The following is a 16285-nucleotide window of genomic DNA, read 5'->3' as shown; positions in this document are numbered from 1 at the left end:
TAAATAAATAAAATAAAAGCCACTGCAGCTCATGACTATATCTATGCTGTAAAGCAAATGCATTGCAGGCTACAACACACAGTCCTGGTTCCTCATGCACATTCTTGCTGTGTTTGCGCTGTATCTTGAGACAACACCTCAGTAAGCACCATTCACCCCCCTGCCCAAACCTCCTTTGATTCTTCCAACAGGTCCTTGAAATTGGTGATTTAAGTGCATCCTGGAGTCCTGGTCCCCTAAAAAACACTTATCTTACAATCTATAAACTGGCACTGCCAAAATTCTGCACAGGCACCAAGAACACGTAAGTACTTTTGCCAGTGGCTCACCGTTGCTAGGTATATTTTGACACATTTCATTTTAGGTCAGTATGCTAAATCCCCCAGAATGACTCCCTAAAACTCAGATTATACAGATTGTTATGCTGAGTTCAACCACAAGCGCTCCATTTGAATTCCAGCATTTGTGATGTCCCTTAATTTTCATATAATGTTTACAGAAAGAAAACAGCCATAAATCTATTAAAACAACTGTGGCATCACACTGCCACATACAAGGATTCAAGAAGGCTGCACTGAGAAGAACAGCCGTGGCTGAACTAATTAAGCTTTGACAATACAAGCCTGTTTTGAAAGAATGTGAGGTGGTTCTCTGCAGGAGGTTTGCAGTCTCAGGGAATGCAGAAGGAAACTATCTTAAAGTAAGCAGGACTGGGGTACTCTACCCTAGGATGGTACAGTCAAAAAGTCTTTGTTTGTGCTTTATGCCAACTTTCCCACATTTTCTCTGCAAAAGGAAAAGACAATGGGAGAAGGCAGCAGTGCTAAGAGGACATTTTTGTAAATAATCTTAATAACTAATATAACTTTGTCCCATTATATGCAAACTTTTTTTTTAAAGGATTTCTATATTTTCTCCAAGATTAAAAATAGCTGACTGATTTCACACATGAAGTATTTTCTTTTCAAAATTGAATTAATCTTGAAGTGACTAAAACACAGCTCCCCAACACATTACTCCAGGGTATCTATCCAGGGAATATATTACTCCAGGGTAACAGTCAGAGAGAAGGAGGGGAAGAAATGTCTTTTAGTGACAAACAACCATGTACTCCAAGGAGAGGATGAAACAGTGCAAATCTTCCAAAGAATAATAATGATGACGGAGAGAGCCTCCAAGAAGTGATCTAGTACACTATCCTTCTCCAAGGAGATACTAAACACATCCAGCTCATTCCTGAAAGATTGTCTAACCCATTTTTCAATGCCTGTAAAGAGAAGACTCTGTAATTTTGTCAGTCAGGAAATTTTACCAATTTTACCTTTTTTTTTTCATGCCAATTCTTGTCCCACCCACCACAGACCTGGAAAACAAGACTCCTCTCTTTCGCACAGTCGCAGTTTTCTACACATTTGATCATTCCTTTGTATGTGGAGAACCTAGTACTTCTTCCTACTAAATAACACCAAATTTTTCCAGGCCATATTTCCAGGGAATCTAAGTCATTTTGAACTCATCTTTTCATCATTTTACTGGCTATCCTTTCCGCTCAGGTGTTACTAGGATCAGGAACAGACTCCTGCCAACACTGTACTCGACATAGTCCTCTGTTTTGAAGTCTCTCTGGTCATAGTTTTCTAAACAATTTTATGTAAGTATTATAGTAACTTCATCAAGTCTTTTTCCCTAGCTTATTTTGCTCACACAAAATGGTATCAGAAGTATTAAAAAAATAAATTAAAAACAGAAAAAGTTTTATATATTTGGCCTATTACCTTCTCAAAGAAGGAAATTAAATTGATTTCATCTCCTCTTAACTCACAGGTGATACTGCATTTTGATGGAGATCTAAATAGACAACTGACAGATAGGACTGAACTCAATATGAAAAAAATCTATACTTCTCTGAACAGAGTGCATTTAGAAGATCTGATTTTCATAGAAACAGTGATAAAAACTCAGCAGTCAATGTTAAGCAGTTCAGGTGACTAATTCTCTACAGGTGACTAATTGAGCACTGACTATGTTCATGCTGATAACAATCATATCAATTAACATTTCATTTAACAAGCAGAGCTCTCAGAAATAAAAAATATCAACAGATATTCAGCTATTGGCAGAAGCAGAAGGAAGCATCATGAAAAATAATAGGTAAAATAATAAGTAAAATAACAGGGTATTTTGAATAGCTCTGATAATCGGCTTAAGCTTCTGAAGCACTGAGGCAATACCTATGATGAGTTATTAGTCTCCTTCCTTGCTGATCTGTGAAACAGTTTTGCCACAACATCCCACAGAGATCAGCTTGCCAGTTCAGGAGAGCATGAAAACCATTGCATCTGACCACACAACAGTCTACTGGACCACATCAGCACAATCAGATGGGAAACTATTCAGAAGAACTCATGCAGCAACTCATTTACAGCAACCCACATCTGGTGAGACTCTCTTTCACCTCTTACCTCCGGCAGTATCCTTAACACAGACAATGTGTAAGGGTCATTGGCAGAGCCTTTCAATATAGTGCTGGGCTTTTTTTGTAGAAGTCACATTAGTAAAAATGTTAAATCTAAGAACTGGTTCCTGTTGGTTGTTTTAGTAGTCAAAGTACATTGTCTATACTGAGAACATATTTGCACCAGAAGACTTCCAATGATTTGCATTTATGAAATAGCTTTATGTTCCCTTAAACTAAATTTGAGGTTTTTTTCTCCTGGGTAACTCACTCAAGATTATAGCATGCTTTCAGGTCATTAAAATGTTCTAATTACTGCTCTTGCAAAGCACTTCTAATTTAAAGATAACAGATGTAAATCATGCTACAATTGTTATGCTCTTCCTCACCCCTTCATCTGCAGATTCAAGAAAACCCGATGTTAGCAGTCAAGTTTCACACCAAAAATGCTGGCTCCAGAGTTTTATGCCACATTTAAACATTGATTGCTCATTGTTAAGAAATCTGCAGTTCCAACTCTTAAATTATATTGAAATGAAAACTAAATGAGAAAGTAGAATATTAACTCACAGCTAATAATATTTAACAGCATCACAGCTATGTGATGTCAAGCTCAGGTATGTGTTAGGCGCATCAGGAAAGAAAAAGCTTATTAAATCCTTGGAAGCTGATACTTGCATCTTTCCTGTTATGCAAAGATTCTGTTTTTGCCCCGATGCTTGCAAGGTTTTTCCAGAGATATTCCTCTGCTGTCAGTCTGAATCTACTATGATCTTCAGTCTAATGATTTTATGTCACCTGAACAGTAATAAATATAGGTCACAAACTCCAATATTTACAAATGGTCAGACATGTCTGTGGAGTCAAGAAAAGGAACTTTTAGACAATGTCCACTTCCTATAAAATGCATATGCTTCTTCAGTGATGCTGGCATAAAGCATTAACCTAGCAACAGCAATCACAACTTCCTTTTCTATTTAGATACAGATAATTACATAACTTGCTACAAAAAATTTGGCTTTGTCTCAGATAATAGAGGTCCACATTTTTTCAGGACCCAAAACAGAAGCTTGATCTCAGCTGATAACTGTGATATTTTTGCTGAAGAAACCACTGTTTTTTAAACTCAGTCGTGCAGTAAAGTAAATCTTTACTTTTTCGTATCTCAGATTACCAAAAAAGGAAAATATATAGTGAACACTCATGCATGTGTAAATAAAAGAAGTTAAAATCTCAACTGATACAATACTCGAATTTCCGAAGACCACATCCCACGGAGAGCTGATGGGCTGTTCTTCTCCTTTTGCTCCACCTTCCTTGTCAACGCCTTGTATCCCAACACCTGCTACAGTGCTCACCATCTCTAATTCTAGGTCAATCTATATGAAACAAAATTATATAAATTGAGTGTACAACAGCAAGCTGAGTCAATACAGATAATCTGAGCTAAATGCCAAAAACAGAGGATCTTTGCTGACAGAGAGAAACCAAATCCCAACAAGTTTCAGGTATTTCTTTAGATAGGAGGAAAAAAAAAAAGAATGTTTGTATTTCTCTTCCAACTGCACAAAAATGAACACTGACCTGCCAAAGTTAGGTAGAACTTTGGAAAAAAAAGTATAAAGATTTTCTAGAGAAGCATTCAGATGGACAATAGATGTGGATGTTTCATTTTAAACCAGTTTTAATGGAATATACTACAAAAACTCAAATACTGTAACAGTACCTCACATCTCTATATATGATAATCTGTACAAAGCAAATAATTTTTGCAGTTTATTTCATTAGCAAGATTTACAAATAGTCCATGCCCTGGAGGAAAAAATATTTTTTATTTCATTTCTGCCACCTAAATGCCTTTCTCTTTCCCTCCCTTTCTGTGTATTTTCTAAGTCACTGCTAATAAGTATCATGAATTTATTGTGACGACTACGTAGAAAAGTAGAGTCTTGCATGCATAGCATCATCTAACTTCTGCAGCAATAAATGCCTCCCTTTTACACAGCCTGTGTCTTGCATAAGCAGTTGAAAGCATGTGCCTGTAGCTGTTGCATTATATTACCTTAATTCTTTAATCCTGGGATATCCTGATGTCATGTTAGAAACCATGAAAAATGCTGAAGCAGTATGACCCAAATCTTCAGCTGTCCCTGTACTATCTTTGTTACCCAAACCACTTAATTATCTGTGGTCTCCAGGCTACAATGATGAATATTAGTAAGATGAGAACTCTGGAGCAAACTATTGGGGTTTTTTTGTAACAATGCTTCCTTACCAACAGGGCCACCTTGGTCCTTTCCAGAATAAAGCTTGGGAGCAAACTAGAATGTAAAGAGTAGGGAGAGTTTGTAGACTAGTGCTTTGAAGTAAGATAAAAAATTAGCCAATTTAACAGTACAAAGGCACCCCAAATTAAGTAAGTAAGTACTTTCTCTAATAATGAATCAGACACCCAAATACTGGTTAGGATCTAGGTACAAGATGTTCTGAACATGCATAAAATACTTTTAATAATAAGCTAATACTTTATTGCTTCAGCAAATTTAACTTCTAATTATTCTAAATTTGATGTAACCAAATTTAAAGTCAAACTACAATTTATATTGACTAATGTTCCTATGTGCTAAAACCTTGTGTTTAATCCAAAAAATCCACATGCAGATAATTCTCAAATTAAACCAGTTACCTGTCATTTGTAGACCCAACAGCTATGTAACAAAGATGTAGATATCCATTGAACCATAAGAGAACAACAACTGTAGATAAGAATCTGACAGTTTTGGAAGTGAAGCAAAAACAATTTCTGTTTCCAATACTAAGAAAAAATGTTTCTCACAATGAAAGCAAGAAACACTAGGAAAAAAACAAAAACAAACCCAGCTATGTTAGAACAAGTAGTGCATATCGTCTCCATTTGAAAGGATGTATAAATGTATATGTAGCCCTTTAAAAAACAAACTGCACTACAGCACTTATTTATAAGATATTAGGCTAAACTTCCTTCTTGATATAGAATGTATTTGTAAAATAATTCATTTGGTGTAAATTTTCATCTGTGTAGGTGGGATAGGTGTAATAGATCAAACTTTAAATTGTCTTAGGGAAAATTTACCTTTCTAATTAGATGATTTTCTGTATCAGCTACGTAAATAACATTATTTTTTATAGCGATCCCTTGAGGTGAGTTGAAAGCTGCCTCCGAAAATCTTCCATCTTTTCTTCCGCTGTTTGGACCTATCAACGAAACAAAGCAAACTCAAAAGTCATTTTAGAAAAAGGAACTTAAAAATAATCAAAGTGCATATATTTAAATCTGTAAGATAATTACATATTCTAAAAGGTGCTTTCATAGCACCTTGTACAGCTTAAGTTATTAATATTTTATGTAGTCTCATTTTAGTCACTGTGCTTTGTGACAACAATGACAACAATCAGGTGCTATTACGTTTTTCCTTAAGTTCTCTGCATCTTTGGCTTATTCTCTAAAGAAAGGTCTTAATAAGGGTCTAAATTGTTCCTGTTTCATTGCATTAGGAAACAGCAGCAACAAGAGAAGACAAAAATAAGAAATTCAGTCTTTTTATTCCTGATTGCATCAAAGCAAGCCAGCAGCAAAGATTTTAAATTCCAAAACTCAATTTCATTTCAATGATTTAGATTCTGGTGCAAGTTACAAATGAAACTAATACTCAGCAGTGTCTTCTTATGAATAATAATTAGCAAAAAGATGACATGGAACTAATTATGTGAAAAAACAGTGAGAATGATGGAGTGACAGTCTTCTGCACAGCATAATCAAGAAAGAGAAAAGAAACAGGACCTGAATAAAACAGTATGAAGGTAAGCATCATATTTTAGAGGGAGTAACATTTAAAGTGCATTAGCAGTATGTGTCAACAGAAGACATTTAGATACATGAGTTATTATGTTTGCATCACATATAGTAACTTTAACCTTTGTGCATTCCCACATTTATTACTGTATGATCAGCTTTATTATATTATTTTCTGGCCACAGAACCATTTAACTGAGTCACTAAAATACACAACTTCCACAACTAACTGTCAGAAGACAGTTTAGACATTAATAAACAGGAAGGGCAGGGGTGCTACTGTAGCAGATTTCACTGGTTCCCCTTGGTAAGCACAAGAGTCCAAATGCCTAGGGGAGGGCACAGAGTGCCACAGGTGGTATCAGCTCAAAGGTTAGGACACTTCCCTCTGAGCTGCTATTTAATGAATATCCCAGAATACAAAAGGGTACCTTGTTGACAGAGACTGCATCTCACAGATCAAACAGAAACCAAATTCCTTGAGTTTCATCATAAGAAATTCTATTTGTAATTTCCTTATAGAAGGGCATTAAGACTGATGCCTTTATCAGGTTAACTAGGATAATTAGTCTGTCTATTCAATGCAGTATTACTTTAAATAATGAGAGATTTTCCTCCGTGCTTAAACAGCAGTGCCAATGGTATTTTTATAAAGCTTGTACTATTCCCACCATGGGTCAGGTATTAGTCAATACTAGATTAAGTAATACACCCCAGGTCGCATACCGGTCTTGATTCAGAGACATAAATGAACCATTGTTTTCAACGGTTTGAAGATACAAACCTTTCCTAAATCTGTCTATAATGGCTGCTTGTAAATGGACTGTCCTGACAGCTATTTACTTGGTGCATTAGGCTGTACTTTTGACCAGCATACTAGATAAAAAAAAAGAAACAGTTCTGAACGTTTCATTTATGAAAGAATAAGTCATATAAAAAGTGGGCAAGTTCAACTGAATTTTCTTGATTTGCATTGTAGAGCTGATAGCAATTTATGAAAACAAAGAGATTTTTAAAGTAGGAATGTTCCTAATACAAGGTTTGTAACAAAAGTAAACTTAAAATACTTAATTTTTCTCTATTTCGATAACTTGTTTACATGTTACACTTGAATTTTGATGAGAACACAGGCCTTTTCATAAATATTTAGGCAACTTCATTTTCAGGTGCCTATGCACTGGTACAATGCCACTGTTCTTCAAAATAATTCTCCCCTCCTCTCAAAACCAGACAGGGATCCTACAGAGGGATACTTGTGATTAAAAAAACAACAACAACAACATTTTTTTCTATTGGGAAGGGAGGCATTACTGTCTCTCTTTTCCCTGCCTTGCTACTGGTAGGTACGTGGGTGTACATCACTTAAACCTAAACCCATCTGCAACTCTTACATAAGAATATAGAATACGCCATTTGTGCTTCATGTTGGACACAACATAAAAAATACTTCAATAAAACAAAGAAAAAAACATTAGACATCTCAACCAGCTGCATTAACAGAGCAATCCTACTGATGGTACTGTATCATATCCCCCCAATATCCACTACAAGTTATTTTAGAAATTTTTTTTCCTAACAATACCTATAAACTGCTAGGTGCTCTAAGAAAAGAGTCAGCATAAGAAAAGCTCTAAGAAAATAATCAGACGAGTAGCCTCAGAGAATATATTCCATTCATAAAATAAAACTACTATAAGAAACTTGCATAACCTTACCTCCAATAGTGTGTAGAATTTGTCCATTTTTCCGGGTAACCAAAATCCTGTGATGTCCAGTGTCTGCTATTACCAACCTTTCTCCTGAATCATCTACAGTCACTTTGCCAGGAAATAGCAAGGGAGAAGGTGGGAGGGAGTCTCTGTATAGCTTTATTCCAATTTTGTTATCTTTGATTTGTCCTCTCTCTTTGTAGAACTTCAGTGCTACAGAAGTAAATAAAAACAACTTCTCTTTGTGTCCCTCTCCAACAAGTGAAAACAGCACGTTGCCACGAGGCCCAAGAATGACAAGAGTTGGCCAGCAGGACACTTCTAGTTCATGCCAAAGTGTTGCATCTGCATCATTTACTACAGGGTGGGCAATATTGTATCTCAGAACTGCACTTCTAATATTATCCAGAACTTTTTCGTTTGGGAATTTCGCTGAATGGACACCAACAATAACAAGACCATCTGAAAGGAAAAGCAGAGTTTTGCATTGAAACATATTTGTATCTGAAATAATAAAAATTTAATAAAAAAAGTAAAAATGAAGCACAGTTATCTCACAATGTAACTTACTGCATTACAGAATGAAAGAAGATTTGAACAAATAATAAATGATTACATCTCAGTAGGAATATAGCTATGTATACAAAATACTGAAACTCGGAAATAAATTATCAGTAAAATTACTGAACTTGACTACCATTACTTCTCCAGCTGGCTGACATTTAATATGGCATAAATTGTTTTTAATTCATGAACCTCAGCGTACAAAGGCAGAAAATACTTTCAAAATAATTACGAGTAAGCTGAACAGTTCACCTGATACTTTATTTTTTCAGGTGTTTACCATACCTCTTTGTCTTTTGATTCCCCAACACAATTATCCTTTTTTAGAAAATGAATTATTTTCCACTATTAACTAGAAGTCACAAATGTAACACTGAACTCTGGAAGTCCAGAGTTATCCTGGAATATCTAACTCCAGATAAATAATGAAAAAATGTATAGGCTTCTGAAATCAATACTGTATTCTATATTTCAGCTAAACTGGCAACATTGAAAACTATGACAAATAGTGCTTGTGACATATCAGGCTTAAAACCTTTTTTTTAAAGAAAGGATTAATCATGGATTTTTGCCCCTTCTCTTCACATGTTTAACCTAATTTCTGTATTTGACCTGTAAAGACAATGAAGAGTTTAGGTTTTCCATAATAAGGATAACTTCACTTGAGATCCTAATATGAAAGGTGCTGCATAAGAACAAAGTATTATAATTAAGTTATATACATTGCATATATAGCACCAACCCTAAAATCCATCAAAAGCACACTAGGAAGCAATCAGCTTCTCTGAATAGCTTATTTTCTCAGTTTCATGAAATCAAGCACAGAGATAAAAATCTGTGGCTCAGACTTTAGCTGTTTTTATTCATGTGATAAAAGCAAATTTACTCACTTCTTCCACATGTAGACATTATGGAAGCAGCCCCAAATTTTCCATTCCCCCTATCTACCCAACAGAAAAAGAATGAAGAGCCTTCTTTTAATCAAGTCACTTTTCAATACTTTCTAGGAGCAAAAGAAAGACTACACCCTTTGGGGGGGATTTTAAATTATGTTTTACTAGCAAAATCTCTACCAAATGAAGCAAACAACATGCATGACATCAATATTATACTTCGTCTCACTTCATACTTAGAGAATATTATTAGGCATAAAAATAACCTTCTTATAGCCAAAGTAACCTGTGAATTCTGTGATGATTTTTTTAAACTTTGGAGATCTGAGTAATGCTGGACTAAGTTTTGAAACATATCTATTTACAGAGTCTGTTGCTCACAGCCATCACGATAGAATGAAGCATTTAAGATTTTTCCTAAACAGAGCAAAAAAGGTTACAGCAGTAACCATGCAGTTGTAGAAAACTGCAATACAGTACTTTTAAACCAGAACTGTTAATCTAATAGAAATCCTTAGAAGTTAACCTTACTACTTATCCAAAAATTACGCATGTTTCTGGATAGCAGTAGCATTTTGGAACCACAGTAACATCTGGGATCTTTCTACTTCTTTATGCAAATAAAAGTTTTAAATTTTCATCTTTTGTGTCATTCTGAGGAGAGGAGTGAAATCAAACGGGAAAGGAGAATATTCTTGCAGTTTACACCCATTCCAGTTAATTTTACTTCAGTATTAGAAAATATTTTGACAACAAAAAGAAATGAATGTCGGCAATGCCATATTATGCCAACACTGAATTTGACTAATTTAGTCTAACATGTTTTCTTCTCAAATTCCTGATCCTTGATTTTCCTAGCACATAAAGAATGCTTCCTGTTACACAAACCCATTCCTGTTAAGAAATCTTTCACTCCCTTACCTGTAGCTACTGATTATATTTGGGCCTTTGCTAAATCCTGCCATTGTTTTTTCTACAGCATTTCAAATTCTTCAAGGCTCTACTGCCAAAACAGTAATCCCAGTTGAGCTGGTTTGAATTTAAGACTGCAGTCTCTTTTTCTTCAGGCTGCTCTTCTTCAGTCTACCTAAAAGAACAGCTGCAAATACCTTCCTTTCCTGCTGCTCTGCAGAACTTTTTTTTTTTTTTAAATCAACTTTGTGTGTAAAAACACACAACCCAATATAGCTAACGGTTCTTCTCCTCACACTTAAAAAATCTCTGCAATTCAGTTGTTACTAAATCCTTACATCTCCTTACAGCTTTGCGAAGCTGCCATCCCAAGTTTTCTTTCTAATCCTAACAGCATGTTTTCTTCTTTGCTGTTCCAAACTGCTGGTAGTAAGAGAACATACATTCAATTTCTCTATTTTGCAATGTAAAAATCCAGCTCCACTTATGAAAGCACTCCCACCATGAACAGCTGTACTGCTGTTTCTAGTGCTTTCACCGTACTTTTAAAAGTTTCAAAGCTTAAACCTATAGTTCCTTAATACAGATTATCGACTAACTCCATAGCACCACATAAAAATGTAGCTGTTCTCTTTTTTACTGTATTATACAATACAAAACCAAAGCATAAATACTCCCTTGTTCCAAAAGGGGACTCAGTGTTCCAAGATACAATACGGTTGTTTGACACTTATTCAAGGAAAGAAATTTTCTGCTGTAACGCACACTGTATTGCTAGCATTTGATGAATTAGCTCTATAATAATGGAGTATTGCCAGAGTCATTATTGTTTTGACAGCAAAATCCATATTTTATTTTTATTTTAAGTAATCTACTTTGTTGGTTTTGTGGTAGAAATGTAAGAAAGGCAGTTATTTCAGGTCTTAAATAGTTGTATTTGAGCTCGGAGGAGTTTCTTTCCTTCTAAAAAACTAATTCAATCTCAGGTCGGCTTTTTCTTTGGTTACAGAGAAATGGAAAACTATTTTTCTCTACTAGCCCTTCTCCTCCCTCAACCATAACACCGTATCAATGGAGAAGTATAACATCTGCAGGAATGGCAATATTTCAATATGAGAACGAGAAAGGATAAAGAGCTGCACAGCAGGAAAGCAATGAAACTTAGTTGAATAAAACAGGTTCACAGATTACAAAATCACTATAACGGATGCAGTCTTTGTTAATCCCAGAGGCACAGCATGTTGCAATATCAGATAGTTGAAGTCACAATATCATAAACTGTTGAACTCCAACAGCATGTCAAACATTTCCACTATAATAGTGTCAGCAGCAGTGCTTACACTTGTCCTTCCAAAGAATCAACAAAGCTAGAAGAACTCTATTCTCGACACCTGTACAGCACAAATAGGATAAAATACCATCTCATGAGGAAAACTCTTGTGGAAACTCACAAATGTTATTTGAGTCTATATGAATATGCACACCATTTAAAACACTTTATTTGCAGGATTATACCAGAGCATAACGCTGGACTTGTGCCAAGCTATTTCTGAATATATAAAAAGTACTCCCTCTTATAGAAGTCATTTCTGGACTGCTGATAACATGAACTGAATATGCACTGGGGTTTAAAATAACTTTCTGAATGCCACTATGAAAACAGAAATAGCACCACTGAAGATAGCAGCAAGAGCATATCAGATAAAGATGCTAAGCAGCCATTTAAGTCTATGGAAAGTAGTCTTTGAGACAAATCTATTGAAGTTCCAGACAATAAAAATGTGTGCATATGCGCAAGGATGTATTTGATGGTTACGATCATCCTAAAACAACAGCTTCTTGTGTTTGCACATCTCATGTCTGATTATCACATTGCTGACGTTCCAACATACTCCTGCGTAAGAGGGTACTTACACCATGTGAACAATAAAAACATTATCAGAATATCAAAAGTTTATATACCTGGTGTAGAGTCAAAGAAAAAGACACTGCTATGAATTATACCTATATTGATATGTGTCCTCAGTTAAGCAGAAAGATATAGGAAACATTACTTCAGACATTCCAACAACAGATTAAAGATCTAAATGCACTTTGAGTTAGATGCTTTAGCAAAATAAGATGATTGTTTTCATTCCAAACAATATTGTCTGCTAGGTCAGCACCCTTTATCACTACCATTGCACTGTAAATATATAGATGAAATGTGCAAATACGCCCTATAAATACACACCTTAAGTTTGGTAAAGCTGTAGTTTCACTATCTATTTAACCTGACATGCTGCTCTCAAAAGGAGTGATTTTGCCATTCGATTGCACCAAAATTAGCATTTGTGCGATCACAAGGTAGCACACACTGGAGAACTCATCCAACTGAAAGTGAAGCTGCCCCCCATTCCCCAAGGGAGAAGAGACTTCCCTTAACTAAAATGGGCTGGAACTCCAGCATAAGGCACTGAACACCAAGACACTTGCATTAATATTGAAATTTGTTTTTTGGTTTTTTTTTTTGATATGTCAGATGTCCTTTCTTCCTTAACCTTATTCTTCTGACCTTTATTTTTCTCAGCTTTCTCAAGCCAGCTCTCTTAACCTCTTTTCCTTGGTGACTGATAAGTAATTTCCCCCTTCAGTGAAGAAGATGCACGCTGACATAAAACCCTCTACTGAAGTGTTTGTTTACAGCTTAAAAAATCCCTCAACCTTTATTGCCTTGATATATGTATACATGCATATATCCATTTATAGCTTTATACTACTGTAATGCTAGAATTCATGCAGTTAACAATTTAATAATCCATCAGAACCTTATTAAGCATTATAAAGTAATATTATTTTATTACAGTATTTAATATAAATTTTTGAGGACTGAAATTGATATTGTTTTACATCTCACTGTTCAGCCTGTTAAAATATCCTTGGTAAGTTAGTGGCTGCTGCAATGTTGTGTAAGAATAAAGCTTACCTCTGCCTAGTCATCATAATGACAAGAGACCAAATTCTAAATAGTAATTGTCCTGCATTTTTATTCAATCAGAGAGAGATGGAGATTTTTTCACAGACCTGAATTTAATGTGCTTAAATCTCTCTCCAGAGCAAAGAGGACTACTAATGGAAAAAAAAAAGTGATGATGCAGGGAATACCAAATCAATCTTAAATCAAGTTTATGTATTTTGTTATTTCAGTTAGAACAGGGCAGGGGAAGTAATCTTATCTACATCCATTCCACTACCTGTACTATGTCCTGCTCTGAGCTGGTTCCTTAGTCAAATGTAGAGGATTACATATATATACTAATTTTGAGCCCCTATCTTACATCCTTGTGTAGCATTTTTCAAATAGCTCTATTTATAACATCAGATTTGGGCTTTAAGTACATATCCCATTTCTTTAATTATACAGACACAATAGCTACCACATTTAACCCCATTTTAAAATGTGATGGGGATACAAACAGTCACTTTTACTAGGTTACATAAAAGATTTTAAGACACTTTTAGGCCCCCCTGAAATTTTGCCAGCTTTTAGTAATGAGCAACAAAATGACTCAGCTACTCCACCTGCAACACTGCCAGGAAGTTCTATTCTAAGCAAGCCAAAGCACTTTTACCTTTATCAGAGTACTGGTGCTCTAAGGCATGGAGATCAGGCAGCAAGTGCAAACAGTTGATGCAGCAGTAAGTAAAGAAATCCAGCACCACCACTTTTCCACCAAGGTCTTTGTGAAGAGAAATGGGACCTTCAGTGTTCAGCCACTGTAAATCTGGAATTCAGAGAACAGAGGTTTCTCAATTAGGGGTGAGGGGTAGCGAAAGGAACACCTTTATACCTAACTTCCATGAGAAGAGACAACATTCCTAGCATAGTTAACTTAAAAAATGTTCAAATGTTTCTATCCAGGTAGGAAGGCAAACAAAAAGTCTTACATTTATCAAACTCACCCTTATGCTCCACAATTTTTCATAATTAGCAAATAAAATGTACTAATTATTAAGTAGCATTAAGCAAAATTAAGTTAACAAGATTTAATGTAATATTGAAAGTGCAGATTATATATTTAAATAGGCACCTTTTAATGGAAAGCATATGCAAGCCTCAGAACAATTTTCATCTATTGTAAAGCATGATCTACATTATCCAATCCCTAAGAAAGTCATATGGGTAATGCTTATTTATTTAAAATTCAACAAATACATGCTAGTAAGCAGATAAAAATCTCCTAAACTCTTGGAGATTTTACATTTTTGTAAAGAACTAATATCAGAGACTACTGAAATATTTCTGTATTTATAGTTTTGATCTTGAGTTTGAACAGTTTGAAATAGCAGGTATAAATTAATGATGTTATATGCTGAATTTGAAGAAATAAAACCCTTTCACATGTACTTGGTACTACTTCTGCTCATTTATTTTCAATCACCTGATACGAGACATTAAGGCAGTGTTTTCTCATTTTATGTACGTACTCACAAAGAGGTAACTGATACTCCTCTGATCCCATAAGAAACTGGTATCAAGGTAGGAAACAAAAATCCTAGAATACTTTCGGCCCTTATTATCACTCAACATTCCTTAAAATAATGGATATGGATACCCATTGATAATATGGACATCCATGAATAATAATGATATATCACAGCCAAACTAAATTCTTGAAGGGTTACTTTTTAAAAAAAGATGTACACGTGTGCTTTGGTAACCCAAAAACATCCAAAAATTCCATCCTGACAGTTTCAACAAGTTTTTACTTCCCACATCCCCAGAACAAGTTGCTACTACTCAGGTCAGCAGGAGGATTGTTTTCTGCTTCACTAAGAGGAGGTTTGTTCACTACCTACATACACATAAACGTAAATGGACGCACACATAGTCATTGCTTTGGTGACAATAATAAGACTTAGTAAACCCTTGCCTGTACACTGAGGAAATCATGCATAAACTCGATAAATGTTTTGTTTTTAAAAGAATAGGTTATTTATTTTATGGTATTGCTCCCTTTTTCACTAAAGAATCTTTTATCAAAATATACTGTAAATTAAAAATGTTGACTATTTATTTGAGCTGCTTTTCAGAAAAGAACATAAGCTCTGAAAGAATACAAAAAGTGAAATGACACTAATGACAAAGGTGAAAGTTCAACTCAGAAATCCAAATCCAGAGAGAAAGAGCATTCACTTTACTTCTTTGGTTAAGTCAGAATTCAGTCCCGTGATATGTATGTGATTTTAACACCGAAGTTTAGCTTTTTAGGTCTTTGTCTTGCAAACTCCTTTCGTGAGCTCTCATGGTTTCGGAGCATCTCACTAGGTTACCAGGACTCTGAGCAGGACTTACAAGATCTTACAAAACTTAACCTTTGATTCACACCGAGTGTAAAAAGAGATATAGAAATGTGTGAAATGTGTGAAAGGGAAATGGGCACACCACTGAACGAGGATGACATCTCCAGCATAGTCTGTATTATCAGAAACTAGTCTGTATTATCAGAAACACAAAAATTGACAAACGTGGGTAAGTCATGGGGAGAGAGCTGGGAAACATCTTAAGGGGCTGCAGTGAAACCAAGTGAGCTCAAGAGGAAGCTGACAGAGTGGGTAAGGCCAAGGGCAGGTATCACATACTGCAGAGAAGAGAAACGTTTTATTAAAAACGGTAAAGCAGTGAAACTACATATCAGAAGCTTAGGAGAGAAATTTTAAAAAACACATTTTTACAAACACTAGCAAAGCGCTTATAAAGGGATTCTTTGCACTTGTCTTTTCCTGCTGGTACTTTCAGGAGTCACATTTCTTGCAACGAGGGCAAATATTTTCTTCTTCTAAAAAGGCAGTTAACGAGGCCTTAAATTAACAGGGCCGTAATTAAACGACCCCCTAGGCAGCAGGGCTTCAAAGAAGACACCACACGCCGGAGGGCGGG

General features: G+C 35.4%; 1 protein-coding gene across 1 annotated transcript in view; it reads right to left on the bottom strand.

The window, feature by feature from the left end:
- The window catches only part of NHLRC2 (NHL repeat containing 2), a 40299-nt gene that overhangs the window by 23532 nt on the left and 482 nt on the right, over positions 1 to 16285 (bottom strand). Inside the window, exons 2-5 of the mRNA XM_067300264.1 lie at positions 13977 to 14129; positions 8003 to 8458; positions 5568 to 5689; positions 3705 to 3834 (exon numbers count right to left, since the gene is read on the bottom strand). Of these exons, the coding sequence (XP_067156365.1) occupies positions 3705 to 3834; positions 5568 to 5689; positions 8003 to 8458; positions 13977 to 14129 (861 nt within the window). The remainder of the gene's footprint in view (positions 1 to 3704; positions 3835 to 5567; positions 5690 to 8002; positions 8459 to 13976; positions 14130 to 16285) is intronic.

This window comes from Apteryx mantelli, chromosome 7, assembly GCF_036417845.1.
Source record: "Apteryx mantelli isolate bAptMan1 chromosome 7, bAptMan1.hap1, whole genome shotgun sequence".
NCBI classification, from domain to species: Eukaryota; Metazoa; Chordata; class Aves; order Apterygiformes; family Apterygidae; genus Apteryx; species Apteryx mantelli.
The sequence above is the reverse complement of the archived record's forward strand: the minus strand, read 5'-3'. Positions and strand labels throughout refer to the sequence as shown.